The following is a 23,467-nucleotide window of genomic DNA, read 5'->3' as shown; positions in this document are numbered from 1 at the left end:
AATGGAGTTAAAAGACACTTCTATCTCTGCCATTGTTCTTTTTTGAAACCAGTTACTTCTAAAGATGGTGCCTTACAGAAGGCAACATAAGATGTTCAGTCACAAAAGTGAAATTGGCAATAATGGATAATGGAGAGAGCTCAATTGATGGACTCAGCTTGTCGCCAGGTTGATTGGGAAAAGAATTAAGCCTGGTCGCCCTGTCATTTGGTTTAATAGGGGAAAGTGAAGCCCAGAGCAGCACTCTAGTATTGACTGAGTATGATCTGTTATTGACTTGCACCTCTGCTGCAGGGCAGACTGACAACACACAGGCCTGTCCCCACCCAAGACCAGGTTCCATTTCCATTGGACCCTGGACTGTGATCAATGTTTTTTATTTCGTCAAACACATTACTGTGTGTGTGTGTGTGTGTGTGTGTGAGTGAGTTTGCTGTCTTTTCCATGGTCTATGCGTCATTCGGATTAATTTTAGTTTGAGAGTTTCAACTAGTGGCTGTAACTATGTTGATACAGCTATGATGACATTTGCATCTACTGCAGGCTTGGGCTACACTATGAGGCAAGTGTGGTAGTAGTCTAAGTGTGTGTGTGTCTGTTGAGGTTTCTGTTAGACATTTCTTTGGCTGCCAACATGGCTGGTAAGAGTTCAGGATTCCAGATAATTAGAACATTTAGCCTACCACACACTTTTTTTAAATAGGCTAGAATACATTTAAATAGCAATAAACAATACAAACTAAATGCAATGATTCAACAAATGCATTTTATTAATAGTCGCATCAACAGAAAGGACCTTTTGGTTGTCAGTATGAACAATTTGTGATAAAAAAAAAATGCATTGCATATTAACTTAAGTTAAATGTATTCTAAGGCCATCAAAAAGGGTGATGTTATTACTGGTAACTGAGTCTAAATGATCAGTGGGTCCACACCGATGTTTGATAAATTCCCTTTTTTCACCCTGACTTCATATTATTAAAGTTCCGCTGCTACAGCGATCTGGTGGATTAGATGTCTTGCTGCAGAATGAAGAGGACAATATTCCCATCAATTCTGTAATTGATTTATTAAGTTTGTTGGCTAAAAGTTGTTGTATATGTGTGAAACCTAAATGTTCAACAAAGAGTGAGAATGTCACATCTTTGCATCTTGGGAATCATGTAAAATTCAACTTTCCTATTTACCATTTTATTGAGTCCTTCAAGCATGCTCTAGCCTACTCATAATTACAACATTTCTGACAGCATTTGGTAGGCAGCATCTGCTTGCTTGTGTAGTGGCTGTGTGGCGGTGAAAATCTAGGAGCTAATGAGGTAAATATTGGACTTTTGGACCCACAGTGCAATCGTTTGGCTTCAAAACACTTGGATTATGCTGCTCGAGCTGTTTGGAGTAATTTTATGGCGATTTATGGAACTCTAAAGAATAAAGCCCCGGCCACTTTAGTTGTTTTGGAGAAGGCTAAATGATGTATCTATTTGTCATATTTCCCGCTGTACATTTTGGCCGACAATATTTTCACTTGTCGGATAACTGTGCATTTTACCAGCCAAAAACTGGCATATACCGGCTAATGGAAACCCTGGTGTCTCTGTGTATGCAGAAGTCCACCGGGTGCCTGGATGTGTGTCACAGAAGCAGCACAAAGTCCCAACAACCCTGCGGCTCATTAGTCGTGGCCCAGAGGTCCAAGTGGCTGTGATGGCCAGACATCACACAGGTTGGGTACAGCGCCACGGAGCCTGAGCTCATCCTGGCCTGTCTGTGTTTCTTTTTTTGGAGGACTCTGTGGAGGACATTGATTTTGAAGCTATATTTGGATCTGCTAGGGGAGCCTCTTGCTCTGACGCAGTGATATATTTTTTTTTAAATGACTTGTGTTTTTTGCAGCAGCAAAAGAGCAGTTGTGTTTTAGTCTTTCTATTATCTCCAGATGAAGTAGCCTTCACACGATAAGTACAATAGCAGAGATATGAATTGTGCTCCCACTGAAAGTTACAGCTGTGTAGTACTGGTTGATCAGATAGCCTTGTTTCTCATCTAACATGATCGACTGTAGCTCTTTAACAGGAGGAAATGACACATCCTGCTGTTGACCTGAAGACAATGGACATCAGGCTGAGAAGCAGCTGAGCTTTCCTCTTGTTAGATGTCACTGTGTGTGTGTGTCCAAAAAAAAAAACATAAACTGTGTATCATTTGCATAGCTTAATGATACACCAGGAACTTGAATATGGCGGTATTGCCGTTGAGTTTAAGCAAAGATAATAGGTCATCGTCCTCTTCAAGCGGCCACTCTCTCTGGGCTTTACCGTCCGGTCGGTCAGCTCTCTCCTCTCCTGCTCTGTGTGCCAGTCACGACTCAGCGCCTGCCTGAAATTGAACAGATGCCAATGGCCGGTTGATTCCAGGAGCCTTTGAATTATTGCCAATTATTTGTTGTTGTGAAATGATGGAGAAGACGTGAAGGAAAAATGGAGTCTTTGGCTGACGCAAGCCCTTAAATGATCAAGGGAGAACGATGTTTACTGGAGAGCTAGGCTTCTGTTAGCAAAGGTGTTCCCTTGCATTTGGAGAGGCTTAGGTGGTAAAGCCACCAGTGTATTGAATTTAGTTTTGTTTGTTCTTTTGCATTGGGATAAGAGGTAGAAGAATCTGTGAAAGCTTCCTTATGGAACAAATATAACTATTGACACTCTTTGAAATGCCTAAATGCACAGAATCAAAATATGTAGCATATTTCACGTTTCTCAGGTCAGGTCATAAAAATCCTTTGGTTCGCCGATTGAGAGTGACTGAGAGCCTAATAGGCAGAGCAAAATTTGGCAAAGGCTAGGTAGCTAATGCTTATGAGCTTGGCTGTGGCTGCAAGTTGCCAGCAGCAGGCTGTCATTGTCCAGCTAGCTTCATTTCTATTGCGTCTGCTGCAGTGAGATGGACCAAGCCAAGATATTGTTGTTTTTCAAGCTGTAGGAAACAATTTGATTTAATAACCATTATGAGTCTCTGGGGTGGGGGAGGTTGTGGGGGCCAAGTTGTGTTTTTGGCTTGTTTTTCCTGGTATTCAGCAGTTCTTGCAGACTCCCTGGCATATGGGGTGGCAGCGTAGTAACGTGCCCACTCTCCTCTGCTTCCCCCTAGCTGATCCCTTTGCCATGCAGGCCTTGGGTTTAGGCCTGTGGGCTGCCCAGCAGGCTCAGGCGTGTCACGAAAGCTCAAGGTGGCCCATTGTTAGAAGACTGCTGAGCGGTTTATGTGGCAGTGCAGCATTTTCCTCCATTCCTCCATAGTCAAGTTAAACGCTAAGTTAGCCCCCCCCACACACAGTCAGCAGCAGTGCTAAATACCGTGGAATTAGTGGTCATGAGTCTGTAGTTTGAACTGTCAGTGAACCTGTGACTGCCCCAGCTTTCATAACAAAAGAAATACCCTCCACCTCACTCCTTAGCTTCAATTGTATATCCTTTCCTAGCACGTCTGGCTTACATGATCATTCTGTGGTTCATTCAGGAATATTGTCAAGGCACTACGGCTCTGACCCTTACAGTCTATACAACTGGTTGCACATTATGATGGTGATTGTGGAATTGAAGCTTATTCTACTGTTAACTCATTGTCAGTCACTCTGGATAAGAACATATGCTTAATGTCTAAAATGTAAAAATGTCATCAGCCTTTATAAGTGGGGACGTGTCGAGCACCTTGATGTGCCTCAATGGAGCCAATATGTTTATGTGTGTTTGTCCCGTATGTGGGTGTGTGTACACACAACATTTGCATGGGGTGAGTTTGTGTGCCTCAGATATTGTCAGGCAGAGAGGAAGGAGGCAGGATGCTGCTGGCATTCACCTGTGCTGTCTGTATGTCATGGCTCGCCCTGTTTAATTGGTGAAACTGTGTGTGTGTGTGTGCCGGTGTGTGTGTATGTGTCTGTGTACTTAGTTGCAATGAACACGGGCCCATCCCAACATGTCTGGCCCCGCAGCTGCAGCAGAGCTAATTTTAGCCTAGGATGTGCGTACGCCTCAGTTCCCCTAGCCTGGCCTATGAGAGAGGAGGAGAGGATGAGAGAGAGAGAGAGAGAGAGAGAGAGAGAGAGAGAGAGAGCCCATCTCTCTCTCTCTCTCTCTCTCTCTCTCTCTCTCTCTCTCTCTCTCTCTCTCTCTCTCTCTCTCTCTCTCTCTCTCTCTCTCTCTCTCTCTCTCTCTCTCTCTCTCTCTCTCTCCTGCATTCTGTGGGTCTGTCTCTCTCTCATTCTCTTTCTCACTCTATAACCCCATATATTTCTCTATCCCTCCCTCATTGTGCCTGGAAACCTGTAATGTATTTTGTGTGTCAAAAGATCTAGGTGTGTGACTGTGTGTGTCTGTCTGTCTGTCTGTCTTCATATATCTAGAGGACAGTGCTATCGATTTCCACATGAGAATATTGACCATGGTCAGTGTTGCCTGCCTTATGATGACCTTTACTCATCAAAGGTCCTGTCTCTGTCTGTTAGCTTCTTGCTGTGTGTGTGTGTGTGTGTGTGTGTGTGTGTATTTGGCTGGCTGTGTGTGTCCTTGTACATGCCTGTCTCTGTATCTCTATGGCTGTACCTCTTCGACTGTCTGTATAGAAAACCAAGCAATAGGTTTTTTTGTTTGTTTCCCGGTGAGCTGTATTGGCTATTAATAAACTCCATTCTAATCCTGTGCAGACAGCCTACTCCAGTGGTGAGTGGCTGGTTCTTGTTACGAGTGAGAGAGGCAGAGGGATGGAGATTACAGCAGACTGGTTCAGCGTGGTCAGGTATTAGAATTAATCCCTCTACCTAGGGAAAGTGTCTGGATGAAGTGTGCGTGTGTGTGTGTGTAGGGGGGGTTGTGTGTGTGTGTGTGTGTGTGTGTGTGTGTGTGTGTGTGGGCATGCTGGGGTGAGTAAACAACAGCACTACAGCAAACAAATTCCCACCAAATGTGTGAGTAAAATTCTCTGGTAACTGTGTGAAACATGTTGGAGGAATGCTTGGGCAGTGTGGAAACAAAATGAGCCTGTGTGTGTGTGTTCACATAAGCACTTGTACACACTCCTGTGTCTGTACTTGCTTATGTGTTGAGGCTTCGCTCTGTGTTGCTGAGTGAATCAGCAGAGTGCAAGACTCAGGTGGCCCTGACTTGTCCCAGATTCCCCTGTACCCGAGTCGTAGGCCCCTGTAGACTCACTTCAGTTCAATCATAGAGCCTAATTCTATTTATCCCATGGTTAAATGGCCACAATCTGAAAGGGGCAACACATTTAAAACACCCAAGACATAAGTAGAGTAGCTGGGTTCAAGCTCCTTTGACAGCAACTTTTCGCCCTGCTGAAGGGTCATTGAGCAAGGCACCGAATCCCTAGCTGACCCCCAGAATTTCACGACAGGGAGCAATAAAGTTTATTATTAGTAATGCTGATGGCCTTCAGTTTGTCATAGTCACTCTCTGTTCTGCTGTGGCTCACTGATGCTGAGAGAGACAGAGAGCAAAGTTGGAGGAAGAAGAGTGACAGAGTTGGAGAAGTAGCTTGAACAGAACGGGCACAGGGCTTGCTAAAGTTCAATAATTCATGGCTGACTGAGCTACGCTGACCTTGAAATATCCCCAGCGCTGGACTGTTGAAACCTGGCACTGCTCATTTAGGGCAGAGAGGAGAAGTTGAGACACACACACAAACACATTTGCAGTGTCCCTTTTGGTTAAACAGTTTTTTTAACTTCCATTCCTTGACATGAGTATGAGGTCATCCGCCAACACTGACCTTTGTCTGACTTAATTATTTCAAATGCAACATTAACCCTTGAAGATGCAAATTTACTGGATTGCCTCACTTTAGTTCATATGTGCTCCAAGTTTGATTTCCATTACATTTTAGTTGAGGTATTATGTGCTACAGAGGGAACATGTTCTACTACAGTGACATAGCTCTTTTATGGAAAATGGGAAAGCAGCAGCCTACAGTTTGATAAGAGAGAGAGAGAGAATGCTGACCCAGTTGTTTGTTTTTTGTGTTACAGTATCATTGCTTTAATCTCTTCAGGTGTGAGAAGTGCTTGCAGACGTTTATTTCATGCAGCAGGGCACAATGCATTACATAAAGAAGGCACAAAATCTTGCTCTATACACCCACACTTCTTGGTTAAGAAGGTCTATTGCTCATGGTTCCCCACATGACAAGAGTATTAATATGTTTTCATTAGCCTGGGCCTAAAGACGAGAGGACAGATTTCTCATTTGGGTCTTGGGCTGAAAAAGTTGAACAACCCCTCCCCTAAACTATGGCTGCTTTGGCCTTGACCTGGATAGCAGCCTATCATTAACTTTTTGAAATGAGGGGGGCAGTCACTCACAGCATCTGTTACACATCATCTTAGAGGCTCAAGTATGGTTTCCTCACTGAACAAGCACATAGTCGTATAAGGCTGTAACAAGCGATTATTTTAATTATCGATTAATCAGACAATTATTACAACGATTAATCAATTGATGACTTTATACACAAAGTACCGACTTGTGATTAAGAAGGGAAGAATAGTTCAATTTTCAGTAAAAATTATTTTCTTTAATAACAGAAATGCTTTAAAAAAAATACAAATAAACACAGATACAATGTTTGAGGGTATGCTGAACTGACATTTTCACTTTTATTTTTCTGCCCGTACTCCTGGTTGGACTAAAAATACTTTATTTATGAAGTGGCCATTGACTTAATAGGATCAAGTATCTGATCGGGGGATTTATAAAAAAGAAATGTGTAACCGTGTGTGTAAATAGAGTAATAGGTCATCATTACGAAGCTGCTTATATCAGCTCCAGAAGAAATGTAAACAGTGCCATCGCACCATCCTCATCACCCCAGGTAATGGACACCGAAACTAAGGGTGCATCCACACACACCAGAGAGATGCTGTTCGAACTCAGCTGGCACCAAATAACTGCAGAGTCCGCCTGACAGGTATACAGGTATCAGTGAGAACGTAATTGTACAAACTACAGGAAACAACCCCAGAACATACAGTTTTATGAGTAACGTATGAGTACGTTGTTCGTTGTTACAGTTTTATGGGTATAAAGAGACGAATGTTAACATCTAATATTCAGCAGTTACTCATGCTTGGAAAACCTAGCATAACAAAATGAGGGCAAACCACAGTCTGATCTGGTGCTCATATTCAGCTGCTTCCTCATGTGTTCTTACCTGGTATGAACTGGAATCGGGTTTGTTTTGACTACCCCTGGCGATATTTGATCATTTATTATTGCCGATAATGTCTTGCTAGGCCCGTATAACCAGCAATTAGCAGAAAATAAGAGGCATCCAGCAGTCTGGAGACTAAATAGGATTGTACCCCGTCTACCTGTTTGATAGTTAATAGTTCAAGGCTTCCCTGGCTTAGGTGTTAGTGTTGTCATTGTAGTGGGTGTTGTGTTGGGAGTTGTTGAAGAGTTTCTCATTACACAACACTTTTAGAAAGAAGAAGGCTATTGGACCAGAATCAGAAGCCTCAAGCAAGGAAAATGCACTATTGAATGTCCAAAGGGCCTGTTAAAGGTAAAGCTAAAACTTACACAGTAGAGCATTTCACAGTTTCTTTTAGGTGGCTTGTAAAACTCTTGGGTGCCTGAACAACAGTTATGGTAATGGAAAAACATTGGTGGTTGACTTAGTGGGGAAATGATTCTTCATATCTTGTCAATCTCATAGCAGCTGGGTGAATGCTCTTTGGAAAGCCCTCTTGTATCACGACACCACAAGAATAATTGTAGGCTGTGTCAAATATGTGAGTGGTGTTCATGGAAGAAACTACTTGTGTTTCCTCTATCTTCATTCAGCAGAGACACAATAACAAGAAAACTGCCACCACTGCTAGAGCAAATGTGAAATTAATAATTGTATTTCAGTTTGACGAACGAGTCACCCAGTGTGACCCAGTGACTCACAACAGGGACAGACTTGAAAACAAAATCAAAAGCGTCCCCAACATCCCCACCGAACACAGAGAAAACGGAGAGCTATGTAAATGAGCCAGGTCTATCTCCACTTCCTATTTTGGGTGGAGCTGTGCTACAGAGTGGGTGTTTTACAGGGTTGTAACCCTGTGTTTGTTTACACAAGTTTAATGAGTCACTTAGTGATGGATACTCGCATGATTCATCCGTCTGTAATGAATGATGTGTATTGTGTTGGGTGCTTGAGGGAGCCTTCCATTCAAGTACTCATTTGAAAGTAGACTCCAGCTACTCGGGGATGGAGTGCAGGCTAAAGCTGTGGGCCTCTGCGGCATGTATTGTCGCTAATGTGGCACCTGTTGGCAATACTTTCTTTAATCAGCGTAATCATCAGTCGTACTTGACGCTGCCACGTAATGTATTCAGCTTTAAATGAAGAGGTTTGTTTACGCTGACATAAGACATGGAGGGAAAACGCACACACACACACACACAGACAGAAGGGTAGGCTGGGATTAGCGTAGAAGCATGGGGTCTGTCATAGAATTGATTTGATTAGCGCGCTTGTAGTGTTTGTTTAGGGAGGAGTGCTGCGTGTTGATTAGCATGCTGCTGGTGTTGCTAGTCCTGCATGTCTTGGCAGCCAGCAGGAGAGAGGACTGGCTAACAGACAGTGCGTGGGCTGCCGAGGCATGGCTGGCAGCAGGGTAGGAGAAGAGAAGATGACACACACACACACACACACACACACGCATACACATACTCTGATGGAATGAGCTATGTTGGTTCTCCTATTCCCCCAACAGCATACTGATAGATAGACAGAGACACCCACATACACAGCAGCCATGCTCAGGTGTTAATCTTATGTTATTGTTTCCTTTTTTTAGCCCTGACTTCACTGATTGTATAAAAGGGTTCCTCTTTAACCACCTTGGCTAACCGCTGCTTCATAGCACCACCATAGTAAGCCTTCAGTCATGAGACTGCCTAGGCTGTATCTCCAACATGGAAACAACCCCCCCACTGTTCCCCCTATTGAGTGTGGATAATGAGCAGTTCCTTCCCCTCCCTCATATGTGGAGTTGGAACAACTCAACACATGGCGCTCAATATCTGCCTGAATGGGCCACACTGTGGCCTTCGCTCAGCTGGTCTTTATTAGTCAGTGGTGGCGTGAATGGTGCCACCATTTTAGTTGAATAAGTTAATCCTAAAGATATATTCATGCTGTGTTAGAACCTTAACCTTAAGGGGAAATTGTGAAAACGTAATGAAGGAATGAATATTTTTATAGTATACTTATAGAATTCCTTTCTAATGGTTCATACATTTTTCTATTCAGGTGCAACATATGGCCTTTGGGGAAAAAAATCATAGTAAAAATCACCAGAGAGCCCTGTAACAGACATCTTTACTTATGGTGACATTATTTAACAGGTACACTTTTTTTTCCCCATCCTCTGCGCAGTCCAAGGTTTACCTTGGAAAATGTAGGAAAAGACTAATAACAAGACAACATTTTATGGAGGCTAGTTGAAGACTCAGTCATTTCCCATACTGTAATATTTGAGAATAATGTTCAGCCATAGGGTTGTATACTAGCCGGGGTATTCGCGACTAGTTATTGACGTTTCATTTAGCAAGCCAAGTAACTCATATTTTTTCAGGCACTTAAGTCTTTCAATTCAGTATAAGCTAATGGCATTGCAGCATTAGCTGACTATTATACTTCCATCTGATTATCAAGGCTACGTTTCATACTGTCTCTCCATTCAGTTTCTATCAGCACAGACACACTCTCAGCGCTCATCTTGGCAATATTAATCCTTGATTGTGTGAAAACTACATCAGCGAGAACCACCAGCGTCATGGATTGCAACATCAAATCCTGTGTATTGGTAAATGCATCATGGCACCCAAAATGAATCCAAAACAAAAAAGTACTTGGCGGGCTGTTAATTTACTTGGGCAGGCCTGTCAGAGCAACAAATGCAATACAAATTACAAAATTATTATGAAAATGTAGTGTTTGATTGGCCAAAATTATTAGTTGCTTTATTTGTGGCTATTTGTTAATTTAGCAAAAAAATCTTGCCATTGCAAAACTGCAAATTTATGCAGGGACTTACTATGTGCAGACTCAGTGACTGCTCTGTATCGGGACTGAATACAATTGTTGGCCTCATTACAACCATAAGCACCTTTTCAGAGTGTTTAGCCATGTCATTGTGTTGTGGGGTTTGAAGTGCCATAAACAGGATGGGTTGGCACTCTCCTATTCCCTTTGGAGCTCCAGCACAGGACAATGCGCAGGTCTTGTATGGAGGAAGAGTGGCCCTTGAAGGAAAGTTTGCTTATTGTCATTCGCCAGGCCTCATTAGGCGTACGACACATTTAGCCAACAATGAGGCTGGCTCGGGAACGTTGTTGTCACGGGACACGCAAACACTGGGATGAGATGGATGCAGGGTGGGGAGAATTACATTATTGTCCCCAAGTACGGTTCCAGCTAATTATTCACTGTTGTAACCAGAAGGGAGAACAGAATTGTTATCTCTGCTTTGCTTTTTATCCCAATGGCCCAGCCATTGGGATAAAAGATGTTTAATCTTATTTATTCTAGAATAGGTTTATATTGACACTGTGGCTTTTGGGTCAGGTCTGTATAAAGAGGGAGTGCTACCTGTAAACTAGACTTCAGGCAAATGCTCTTTTGGTAAGACTGAAATTGTTTGGACAACATCCATGTCCTTTTATCTCAAACCATTGTATAACTCACCAGTCATAATCAAAGCTATCTATGAAATGCCGTCTGACCTGTGCAGAAACGTAAAGACCAGTCCACTGCAGCTCAAAGGATGTCAGTCACTTTCACTAGCCTTGCACTCTCTGAATAGTGTTCAGAGAGACGTTATGCTCTTACACACCTCCTCCTTGCTCTGTTCAGTATGTTATAGGGCTGAGTATTGAAAAATGCAAAGGTGGGGGTTGTTGAACAATGGGAGACATTTTATGAATAAGGGCTGTAAATTCAAAGGCCTATCAAAGATATCCACTCCATTCATTGTAGAAGAATTGGGAAATAAAAGATAAATTTGGTGTACAAAACAAGGAATTTCTAATCTAGTTTTAGTCAAATTATAGACCATATGGGCAGAAAAAAGCTCAGAGGACTAACTGAAGTGGAAAAAACATCAACAAAATTAGTAAGTCTAACTTGTAGTTAGACAAATATACACTTTTTTGGAGAATTTAGATCAATCTAATTGCCATGCTGTCGCAACATGCTGAAAAGATCTCAGTGAAACCCTAAGTTTAGAAGCATGTCAGAAAATTTGGAGGACTTTGTTTATACAAACACTTCAAATTTATACACTGAACTTACATAACCCCCAGGAAACTCCATACTAATGCATTATTCCATTCCAGGCACAGATTGGCGTTGCAAAAGTTAATGTCAACAGTTTATTTGCATGGTATGGAATTGCCCCAAAACTTTGGCCTACTGTCATTAAAACAGTTTCCACTATCACTAAAACAGAAGTTCCTTTATAGACAAAAGTGTATATTTTCACCTACATGGATCAGAAGTCTTGGGACAAATGCCACAAAAAGCTGATTCCTTTTACCTGTATGTGTGCCAAAAGAGATATTGCTGTAAACTGGAAAACATTGATGGGGTAACTGGTGAAATAGGGTTGAAAACTTGCATTAACACATGAACGCTGGAAGGAAATGACTATGTTCTAGATTGTGTAGACAAAAATGGGTATGATCAGTAAGAAACCTAACCCTGTGGAAAATATATATCCTTCACTATACTGTACTATGTAAAACTGATGCCCATCATTTGGACCAAGCAGTGGACTTGTTTTTTAACCGAGAAGTTGTCTATTCATTTTTTTTTCCTAAGGAGAAAAATCTCCAGTTTATTTTCAAGTGCTGCCCGCATAGTCTACATATCCCTTTACAAATTGAATCATCAGAAAGTTAATGTTCGCACCTGCTGACGTTCTCTTTTTCGACAATGACCAGACGAATCAGAAAGTAAATGCTCCAGTCACAACAACACCCGCCGCCTCAGAAGTGACGCTGTCGCTGTAGGCAACAGAAAACCTTGGACAGCACATTTCAAAAACTCCTCTCTGGAAAACAGTTTCAGTGCTGCTTGGTACATTTGACTGTTCTAAGCCATAATTTATACCATACTGAAAGAAGTTGATCTCATTTAATGGAGGCTCAGGGTCTATTGTGCCAAGGAATCGGTGAACCCAAAATGTCTCCCCATCAGGCCTTGGGTGTAAATTACATGATTCTATCACTTTTGTTATCTAATCCATACGCAGAAGAGTTTACCAACTGGGTTTGTTTACGTTGCATTATTCATCACTTGTCCCTTCCTATGCTTTGCTCACCTAACCTAGAGCCACTATTCACCTCAGCCTTGGTGAGTCATACGAAATGAGTCTGCTTTATCTGGAAAAGGAAAATAAATAGCTTCTGTAGAGCTTTCGATAGATGGAGAGGGTGTACGTATCATTCTCGACAGATGGGAGTTCTGCATGATAATTTACTTGACTCTTTGTGATGGATTGCTAATGTAAGTGTCCTTCAGATAAACACAAGGCTATGTTTGAAATGCTTAACGTCAAGTGGAGCTCTAAATGATGTGGCAGTGTCGGACTCTCAGAGAGAGGCAGCGGCTCAGAGCGGACTCTGTTCAGCATCTTCTTGTGCGTCACTGTAGCCTTGGTGTTGATTCACCCTGCCAAGTAAATACAAAGGGTGTGGATCCAGATCCAGATGCACTTTTAGCAGGCGAAAACAACAAGGCTGACTGTTGCAATGCGATGCACCATGCCTGAAAATAATGTTCAGCGTAGTGTCACATGGAAAAAAATGCATAATTTCCATTTTAAACAATGTGGACAAGACAAGGATGAAACAAAAATGCGTCTAGTGGTCTGTGCCCTAAAATGAGGCCTGTCAGCAAGGCTCCTCAGACTGATGCATCACAGCAATGGTCTTTCATACTAAAACAAGTTCAAACAAAGGATCTTTTAGTGAAGGGCGTTGCTGTTGTAGCAGCAGGTGGTTTTTGAGTCTTGGTCTTGTCAGCTGCTGTGCAGGTAGACGATTGTCTTGAGTGGTTATTTGTCATGTATAACGTATGTTTAACATTTACTGCAAATAGAATTTCCCTTTTGTGGGACAATAAAACCTTAATTCAGTAAGAATCTACCATGTCCTTGAATTTTACAAATCTGGAAAGTAAAATATTTGGCACAAATTGACTACTCATCAGATAATCACAATCCAGTTCAAATCTCTGTAATGTAATCATTATGTTACTTAATTGCCTTCCCATTACTTTTTTTTGCGGCTGACACATTGTCAAAATTACCCACTCAAATAGCCTGATGGACGCTGTAGCAAAGGAGATTTTCACACCAGACTTTTGCACCAGTGGGTGACCAAAAATCTCAAATCCCTTGCTCCACAAATTATTGTCATTAATAACCTGGTTTCTGACTTTTCTATTTGGTGACCATGCTTGTTTGACCAGTGTGCTGTAGATGTATAGATGATGATGTTTTACTGGTCCTTAGGAAATAAATGCGTAACAGGTAAAAGTTAATTCCAGGACCTCCCCTCGTTAAACATTTCAGTTTAAATATTGCTTTAAATGCCGACATGATCACTCTTCCCGTGACAGTCTGACTGACAGATCATTTGTTCGCTCTTGTTGTGCAGGTGACCCTCAGCGATTGACAGATGTGTGACAGTGTGGAGAACCATCTGCCTCTCCCAGTGGAGATCTGAGTTCTGGGACAGTCAGGTAAGCACAGGGGCACGGGTCACCAACCTGCCTCTCAGACAGGCTCACATCTTATTGATAGTTACTGATCCTCTGTTTTGGGGATTATGTTTGTTTTGTTTTGTTTTCAGTTATGATTTCATTTTATTCATTGAGGCTTCTTAAATGTATTTTATTTCCCTCATCATTTTATGCATGATGTTGTTCTACCATTTTCAACCACATTGGGTTTTGTTCTCATTTAAATTCTGTCATCCAATTTCCTTATCATTTTGATTTTTTTTTTTGTTTGACTCGTTTTTGCTTGTGTTGTTTTTGTTTCTTGAGGTGAGATGTTTTTATAAGCACTTCGGGGGGTTTTTCTCTCACATGCACAAAGTAGTCATTTTTTGTCATCCCATTTTATCACTGTTTTTATCACCTCACTTTCTTGTTTCATAACTGTGCAAATAACCTAAAACTACAACTGAACTAACATCATATGTGAAGCGCTTTGAGTACCTAGAAAAGCGCTATATAAATGTAATCAATTATTATTATTAGGCCCTCACCCCAAAGCGTGATGGTGCCACTGCCATGTGGAAAATGACACATCTTTTTGTTTTTAGCATCTTAGATTTTAATTGTGATGGTGTATTTACTGGCTTATCCCTTACCTGCCCCTTAACAGCACCTTCCTACATTATGCAGTTCTGACATCAGTATCCAAGTTGATTTTACAAAGCGGACGTGGTCTTGTTGGTGAAGATTTGGCACTGCCCGAGTGTCACTTGGCTACAGTTCCCATGGTAACTGATAATCCTGCCCTGCCCATGGAGAATTTCCCTTCACTGAGTCTTTGACAGCTTGACAAGGCAAAGGAAATGAATGAGTCAGCCTTTCATGAAGAGCTGAACAAGCTCTCTTAACCGGGCCTTTCAATTCACACACCCAGATTAAAGGAGTCTGCTCATACCAAAAGATATGAATCGTTCAGATCTCCATCTGCTGTGAGCGGGGAACTTGATCGCTCACTCTCCTCCCGTCTCAGAGCAAATCGGACATCTTGCTCCTCTAAGCCTGTTTTGTAACATTCTCAGGCTTATCTGCACAATTCAGAGTCATGTGTTGTTTTATGTTGGATTTGTTCAAGATGGGTAACCTCTAAGTACTCTACCAGGAATGTTGTGGTCTGACAGAATCGGATAGGTAGTACTAGTTAAAATTCATTGGATGTAGTGGCTGCGCTTACATGCAGTCTTAACTTGATTAAGTCTAGACAGGCTGGTGGATTTGGGGGTCTGAGAGAAGGCCAACAAGCTGTCAATTAAAGGTGGCAAATATAATTAAAACTACTATTTCCTTGTGTGATTTAGAAAATCTACCAACACTGGTTTTGTATAGAAAGTGGGTTGAGGAAAAGCCATTGACATTTTCACATTTTGAAAGCTTAGATATTTCAATTCATAATTCATAATTCATAATTCAAAACAGAAGTGAAATGATTGGCTCGGCTAGTGTTGAAACAATACTGAGACTATAGCAGTTGTCATATAAACAACTTCTGATTATCGTCTGATTATCTTAATCAGAGTAAGGTCATGATCGATGTAAGCCAATTACCCAATCACCACACAAAGGACCAGATGTACAGATGATGCATACGCACAAAAAGTATGCATATAGGCCAACTTTTCACACAGAAATCAGAATTAATTTTAAAAATAGCATGCCGTGACAATATGCGTACCTCCATGCATTCTTTACACCATGCATACACAGACTTTTGAGTCAGCTGCACTGAGTGTAATATAGCAAAGTGGAGTTCATTTGGAGCTTTAATCTTTTCAGTGCACCGTGTGAAATTAGTAGCCTATTAGGTCTTAAGTAGAGTTTCATGACGATAACATTTATAGAATAAGAACAACACACCTATTCTGATGATAAAGTAGACCTCCACTTGTGTTATCAGTCAATAGGCTATTAGCCTATGTCTCATAATATAGCAGTGCATAATGGGCCTAATGATACAGTGGCTGCTTTGGCGCTGTTAGAGGACATTGCCAGTGCAAGACTAAGGAGAGAATGAGTCTTTAGAGGCTCTGCTGACTTTCTGGCACATGATGATGACTGGTATTTACTGTATGTGAGAGCCAGATTAAAGGGTTAGGGGTGTGTCGACATCCATTTATGGCTAATTGTGGGAGTGGGCATTAGGTTTGTGCAGCAGTTTCACAATGACTTGAGATTTATAAAATATAACAATGCATGAACACCTCGTAAGCAGGGTTTTATAAATACGACAAAAAGACTGTGTATGCATGTTTCTAATTTTGTGCATACACAGATTTTTACTCTTTGCTCTCAGGTTTTATGCATCTGGCCCCTAGATTTTTGCTCAGTCTGTCGCTTTATTTGTCCATTTAAACACCTTAGTCTGATTTAATTCAGTTTTCTTAATGTGCACATGTCAAAAGGTTCATGGAGGAAACTGACCCAGTGGCAGCTGCAGTGTGTTTGCTTACACAAACCCATGTGTCACATGCACACACAGTACATTATGGTGTCTTCTGCTTTCAGCTAACACTGAGAATAATACCCCTTGCATCAAAAGCAGTCTGTAAACACATACACATGAAAAACAATGAATGCCAAAACAAACAATGTACAATATGGTGAGACAGGTTTTGTCTGATTATGGAAATGGCTGCGGGCTAGATGTCAATGTGTCACATCTTTCTATGAATACATTAACCCAACTATCAAATAAAACCCACGTTATAGGGGGAACCATGTAAAATGCTTTAATTGAACTGTCACCATAATCTCATTATTCGTAATAACCAGAATATTTTATATCCAAGGACCCAGGGCAGTGAGATCAGTGAATTGTTCAGATCTTAGTGCCATAACTTAAGAGTCTCTAGTTATATAACTCCATCATTTGCCTATAACAATGGCATCTGTGCAATACCATGGATGTGGCCTCAACTAAGTGGCACAGTTTCACATGGCTCTCATTAGCAATATATACTTATATCTCAATTTTAGTTTGAGATCATTCAGAATTGTGTTGAAGCATGCAGGAGCAGGTAACAGAATCAACACAAGTGCTTTGGGTGGGGGAGACTACCTTGCATGCAGCCGACTAATTTAACAGAAGCTATTGCCTGAAACTGTAAATGTGATCCTCCTACTTTGAAATGAAAATATATGCAGTTAGTCCTAATCCCTAATCCTATCAAGTCAAAATCACAGCAAGCTGTTGAGCAAGACAGTTTTTCTAAGGGCAAGGGCTCAAAAGCTAATGCAGCTGAACATGGGTGACTAAAGTAAGGAACCAAACCCGTGTCTGGAAAACAGATTTTCTGACGATTTTAAAGTGGTATCATACCCTTGGAATGACCTGGAGGAACGGCACAAACTTTGAGATTTTTTTTTTTTATCAGAAGATAAGCCATACAGCATGTGGAGGATGGCTGTTATCTTGATTGTTGGCTCAGTGTTTTCAGAAAGGCTCCAGTGTGACCATGACTCACTCGGCACATGGCCTTGTTATTGAGGTTAGATTTAGGGATTCTCAGAAATGGAGGGGATTTGTAACCATGATGTTATGCCACTTTTTTTCACATTGGTTTTACCACAGATTCACGGTGTATAGCCTACTTGCCATCACAGTGGGAAATTAATACCACCTACCAGCTGGTAAATTTAAGCTCTAGCTTAAGTTGTCTACTCTCCCATCCATTCTGAAAGGTAATCTAGTTGACGGGTAAGTCTTCATTCAGTCAAAGTAGCTGGCTACTTGTTTTACTGGACACTGTGACCTGTATTTAAAAAAAGAAGTAATTTCCTGTCCTGTGTTATTACAGAGGCCTAGTTGATGTTGTTTTATGCTTTTGGCTTTTTGAAGGTTGATAATGGCAGCATTATGATGATACTCTTTAGAGTAGTGGGGGTGTTAGTGTCCAATTGTGTGGAAGGGTTTAGGCACTTAGAGTGAGGAATAGCCTCTTTCTACCATTACATAAGCATAGTTGATCTTTGTCATTTCGGCGACTAGGCACACTGGGTCACTTGCATTATCACCCTCAGCCTGTATCCAAACAGTCGGTGGAGCCTGTGGCTGCTCGACCCCCCACACTACCAACCTAGCACAAACAGACACACACACAGAGACACACACACTGTTCTCTCTCCCTGTCTGTCTCTCTCTCACATGCACAGAGACACATGTCTCGTTCATAGCCAGGCTTTTTATGGGATAATTAATGAGGATATATTTTCCATGTGATGAAGTCTGAAGGAGCAATAACTTGTTATTTTGGGCAGTTCACCGCGGTTAATTTTAGCTCCTGGATACAGAGAATCAGACCATGGAGACAATGTGCCCGCAGCCCAAGATTAGAAAATGTTTATGTTTGAAGAAGCTAGGGACTAACTGTCGTTTGTTAACTCATCTCTCTTTAAATATTATGAACATGAAAAAGATGTATTAATATTCTGGAAGTTCAAATATCTAGCTTTTAGTCATTCTTGTAAGGCCAAAGAAATCAACAGTAAACAGAGTAATCTCTTTTTCTTTTTAAGGCAGGGCCTTTCCTTGGGTTTTCGGCAGGCTTTGTCCGTAACGTCATCGCCAGTGAGGTTGTTATTGAGCAAGGGTGGTTTCAAGATTTCATAAGAGAGAGCAATGATGTCAGTTGCCCTCAGGAGGCAGAAAGTTGCTTTGGAAATCACAAAATATATCAAATATCAAAATATACAAAATATGCGAGTCATGTTTGAGGTGGGGAGAAAAAAGATTTATGTGGGTCACCTAAAAGTTAAATAGACAGGGGAAAACCCTATAAACGCTTGCTGTGGTGGCTCATGTTCATGTCATCACACGTCCGTCGTGACAGGTGAGGTGACTCCTTATGTAATGGCGTGGCCGGCATCACAGTGTCCGCACTCATCGCCTGCACACTCGGAGGCCTTAACATGTCATTGAAAGGACAGATGGTTGAATAAGCACTCACTGCTCTCTCCTACTCTCTTTCCCTTACACTCTCTGTCCGCTCTGCTTTCTCTTCCGCTCCGTCACCCCACTCCCATGCTTGTTCTCTTGCTGTCCTCCCTCCCCGCTGTGTCTCCTCCTCTCTCACACCCTGCGCTTTCTCTCCTTTCTTTCTCTCTGTCTGTCTGTCTGCCAGGCAGGCGAGGTGGGGGGTCTCTGAGGAAGATGCTGGGTTCGGAGCGTGGTGTCGTGGAGGAATGGCTCTCAGAATTCAAGGTAAAAAGCCCGCCTCTGCTCTCCGGCGTGACTCGTGACACTGAAATGCGCTCCTGGACGTCAACCTTTGGAGGCATTCATCCAGAGAAGCCGCAGACTGTGGGTGTAAGAGCTGCGGTGAAGAGGGGCGCTCATGTAACCTCTGTAATATTTGAATCCCTTGTGAAATATAATTGAATTCAGTGGGTGCCAATAAGGTATTTAAAGTTGTCGGTGTCAGATGTAGGAACTACAAAGGGAATGGAGCGAGGGCTGAAGGGAAGGCACGAGCCTGTGAAGGGAGAGGAAGGAGGGAGTGTGTGATGGATAGTGAGGGAAGTGGAATGGTGTGAGTCAGTGTGTGAGTAGTGCAGGCTGGGCACACTGTGTTCTGTCCTCAGCCAAAATGACCATACTGAGGCCGTACCGAGAGGGGATCACTGCCTCCTGTCATCCTGCAGACAAAAACACACAACGCTTAAAGAAAAAATCCACCCTAGGATACTCTTGACACTGTCGGATATCATCAGTTTATATTAAGTTCAGTGCATTTCAGGAGTTATTTTGTGATGAAGTGTTGTCATTTACTTATTTGGTGTACCCACTTTACCTCAACCTGCTTCTTCTGCTTCTTCTACTTCAGTTAGTGATTTCCTATATTTCCCAGAATGCCTTTCAACAACACCCAGCGTGAAGTTAATTCAGCTGTGGGTTATACATGTTGTAGGTGAAGAGATAGCGAGAGTGAGAGGTTTTACAGGCAAGAAGAAGCGAGAGTCACACCACTTACTCAAAACACAACATGTCTTGTGGCTGCATTGCATTCTGGTCTATTGAAGCTACTGTCAGTGGAGAAATTGATCTCCTATGGTTGATGATTTCTCCCTGTATGATTGTTGACCATCGATTCAAAATGATGCCACTAGAAAGAAGCCCTTGCTCTTTGATTCTGAGGGACTGACTGACAAAACCAAACATTTACCATTGATGTTTTAAATAGGTGAAATTTCTTCTGCTATTAAACTCCAACGTAGTTGTGCTGGAAATATCTTGATGTAATGTCACATTGTCTACATTTGGCTAGTTAACCAACAAAATGGGCCCATCACCAATAGCTGTGTGTTAAAGTGTTTTAGAGTGGATCTTCCCCTACACACAGAAATAATATTGACTCTATTTGGATAGATGCAAAGGAAAATTAACCATGGGTCCTGCATTACCCCATGGAGGTAAACCGTTTAGGATTAGAGCCAAGAGCACATTCATATTTCCATGAAAGAGAATAGGCTTCTGACTAAATGTAAAAAGCGCGTGCCATCGCTCAGCAAATCTTCCTCTCTCGTCTTTTCTCCCCAGACTTTACCAGAAACCCACATCCCCAGTTACGCAGGCAGCCTTCATCTGAAGAAGTCCCTGGTGCCAGCACTCTACAGAGTCATCCAGGACCCCAACAATGAGGTGACACATGCACACACACACGTACTACTATGTGCAAATGCCAAGTTGCTTTTCATTGGAGTCCCAAGTAGGACTGTTTTTAGCTCAGGGAAATGTGTTGCTTATGACTCACATGACGTAGCTTCAGTTGGCAGGGAGAAGGGAACTGACACACAACTGTGCCTGTGTGGGTGCACACACACACACACACACACACAAAAACACAAACAAGCTGTGTTCTGAGAGGGTATGGTGGACAGGCACAGTGCCAGTGCCAGCCACGTTACCTGTGAGATTGCACACCGTGTTCCTGTGTCTCTTATACACACACACACACACATACACATACACATACACACACACACCACTCTGGCCACACAGTAAAAACTACACATGCACACACACACAAAGGTACACAGTTTTGGTCACAAAGCCAATACATGTACGATACTGTAGTACTGTACGATACAGGCGCCTATGTTTTTTCTAAGGTTTGTTTTGTTTTTGTTGTTTTTTTTCCCCCATGCGTTTCCTATATCAGCAAGGCTGAACTAGTATTTTCTGTTTAAAGGAACAAATGACACAATTTCTGATCCAAGGCCTGAGGCACTCAACGCGACGGGACCTTAATTTCACTCTAATGATACAGTTGGTGCCTCCAATTCTCTTTTCCCCTCTTTTTTTCCCTCTCTTTCATGGTAGAATTTGGGCGTCAGGCATCCACGGGTCTAAATTCCATTAGCGTTGTCAATCTGGCTGCACAACTCCATTAATGATTGGACAAGTGGTCCAGGAGAGAGAACTGTGTGTGTGTGTGTGTGTGGGAGAGAGAGAGAGAGAGGGTGTGAGAGTCAAATGTGCATGTCTCATGTGTCTTTGTGTGTCTTGCTCATTGAATGGAGGAGCAAATGCCCTACCAAATTCAATAATGAGACGCTGCTCATTGCAGGGTCAGCCACAGTGCACACACACCGACACACACATACACACAAAGCAGTGCTGTTCAGGCACTCAGTTGGCTGACCCCTGGACAGTGTAAACACATTCCCTCGGCTGGCTGCCGTGAGACTAGACCTGACTAGACCTTCATTGTAGTGATTTATCCTCTCCGCTCCTATCCTCATATCTGCCTCCCCCACTGTTGAACGGCAGCAAAACTTTCCCTCTGTCAGTCCACCATTTTAGGGTCAGATGAGATTCACTCTCACTGAATGTTCGCCTAGAATTAAAAGAGCTGTGTCCTCATATAAGCAGTAAAGCAGGAGATATTGTTTCAATGCATTCCTGGTAGCTACTCAGTAAGGCTAATCTGTAGGCCAGTGCTGAGACGGAGACGTTGGCGTATGGGAGAGAAGGGGAGTTTATCAGGATAGTAAATCAGGAGAGGAAAAGAAGGAGGAGGCTGAGTGAGTTAGGGCAGAGTAGGCAGCTGTAGCTCATCTCCTCCTCCTCTTCCTCCTACTCTTCCATCACCTCCTTCTCTTCCTCCTCCTCCTGTACTTGCGTTTGGACTCATCCATCACCAAACACACTCACACATTCATATTCATCCGACGGAGCCAGTGATATAGCCTTATGGTGTTGATGAAGACACACCATGGTCATACTGTATGTTCACTTCAAAAAATTTCCATCTTAACTAGTATTTCTATTTTGTGCAGAGCCATAAAAATCTTATTTTGCTTCAAACAAGTCAACACATTTGGCAACAGGATGAGATGATTCCTCTTTTCACTTTCATTTGTTTCAAAGGTGTTTTTTTTATTTTTAAAAAAGGCAGATCACTCCACTTACCACAGTTTAGAAGAAAAGTAAGATTTAAAGACTCAGTGCTAGATGAAAATACTTAGCAAGATGGTCGTTTTGCTGGGTTTTTTCTTGCCTATTGATGATACAGACACCAGTTTTTGGTCCAGCCCACTGAATTGAGTAAAGCAGTGACACAGAAACATCTCTGATTTCATATCCAATTTTGACCAGTTTTGCCTATTGACTACTGTCTTATTGTCTACTGTCGTATCCACCAGCCAGTGAGCTCCATATTGTATATTTTAGTGAATTTTTCGACCTATACTGATTTGCATTTTCTTGTCTTTGTCTCTCTCCCCACCCATCCAGCTGCTGGAGCCCGTCTGCCACCAGCTGTTTGAGCTGTACCGGAGCGCTGAAGACCGCCTGCGACGCTTCACCCTGCAGTTCCTGCCTGAACTGGTGTGGGTGTACCTGCGCATCACGGCCAGCAGGGACCGCCAGAGCAACGGCTGCATCGAGGCCCTCCTCCTGGGCATCTATAACCTGGTGGGTGCCAGGCCCCCAGGGGCATGGTGGTGGCTTTGGGAGAAGGGGTGAAGGTGGAAATAATACCAAGATATAGGTTTGGCCTGTGAGAATCCTAAACGCATTAATTATGGCGTGTGTTTTCTTATGCCATTTTGCATCCCCATTTTAATTAAACTAGATGCTACCTAGGAAGGATGCAAAATAGCAAATGTAAATTGGCTGCAAATGGGAGCTGTGACATGAAAGTACGCAAAGGACCGATTACCATAAGAAATACCATAATATATAGTATAATAACATATATAACATATAATAAGAAAAAAGGAATTCAAGCTCCTGTGACTACAAGCATCTGTCCTGGTGAAGCAAAACAATGAATCCCTGCAGCTTGAGGGACGCTGCTGTGTAAAGGCCAAAACACACCGCCGCCATGCGTCAAAACAGCCGCCCCTATTATTTTCTGTGTACAACCCCCACACCGGTGGCAGCTAGGCGCGCGGCCCTGAAAAAACGCTTTTTTTCCCAGAGAAAAAGCTGTTTTGTACATCCCAGCTCCCGTAGCAGCTCTTCTTCTCTGCTCCCGTGGCAGCTCGACGTCTTTCCTCTCCTCACCTCTAGCTGTCGCTGTCTGTCGTGTGTGTAGAATATAACTATAATATATAAATAACTACTGGTACTTACTCAACTGGAGACAACTCAACGGGACAACTTCTCGTTGTCCCGTTGTCC

The 23,467-nt window shown here is 42.4% G+C and overlaps 1 protein-coding gene across 1 annotated transcript in view; it reads left to right on the top strand.

Moving 5' to 3' along the window:
* LOC139642537 (hyccin 2-like) overlaps positions 1 to 23,467 on the top strand; it is a 50,221-nt gene that overhangs the window by 3,782 nt on the left and 22,972 nt on the right. The window contains exons 2-5 of the mRNA XM_071517410.1: positions 13,725 to 13,809; positions 18,963 to 19,042; positions 20,378 to 20,479; positions 22,577 to 22,756. Coding sequence (XP_071373511.1) covers positions 18,992 to 19,042; positions 20,378 to 20,479; positions 22,577 to 22,756 — 333 coding nt within the window. The 5' untranslated portion in view covers positions 13,725 to 13,809; positions 18,963 to 18,991. The remainder of the gene's footprint in view (positions 1 to 13,724; positions 13,810 to 18,962; positions 19,043 to 20,377; positions 20,480 to 22,576; positions 22,757 to 23,467) is intronic.

Source organism: Centroberyx affinis, unplaced genomic scaffold (assembly GCF_046629955.1).
Source record: "Centroberyx affinis isolate AG114_WGS23_722 - 3 ecotype Tasmania unplaced genomic scaffold, CSIRO-AGI_Caff_v1 ptg000490l_1, whole genome shotgun sequence".
Lineage (NCBI taxonomy): Eukaryota > Metazoa > Chordata > Actinopteri > Beryciformes > Berycidae > Centroberyx > Centroberyx affinis.
The sequence above is the reverse complement of the archived record's forward strand: the minus strand, read 5'-3'. Positions and strand labels throughout refer to the sequence as shown.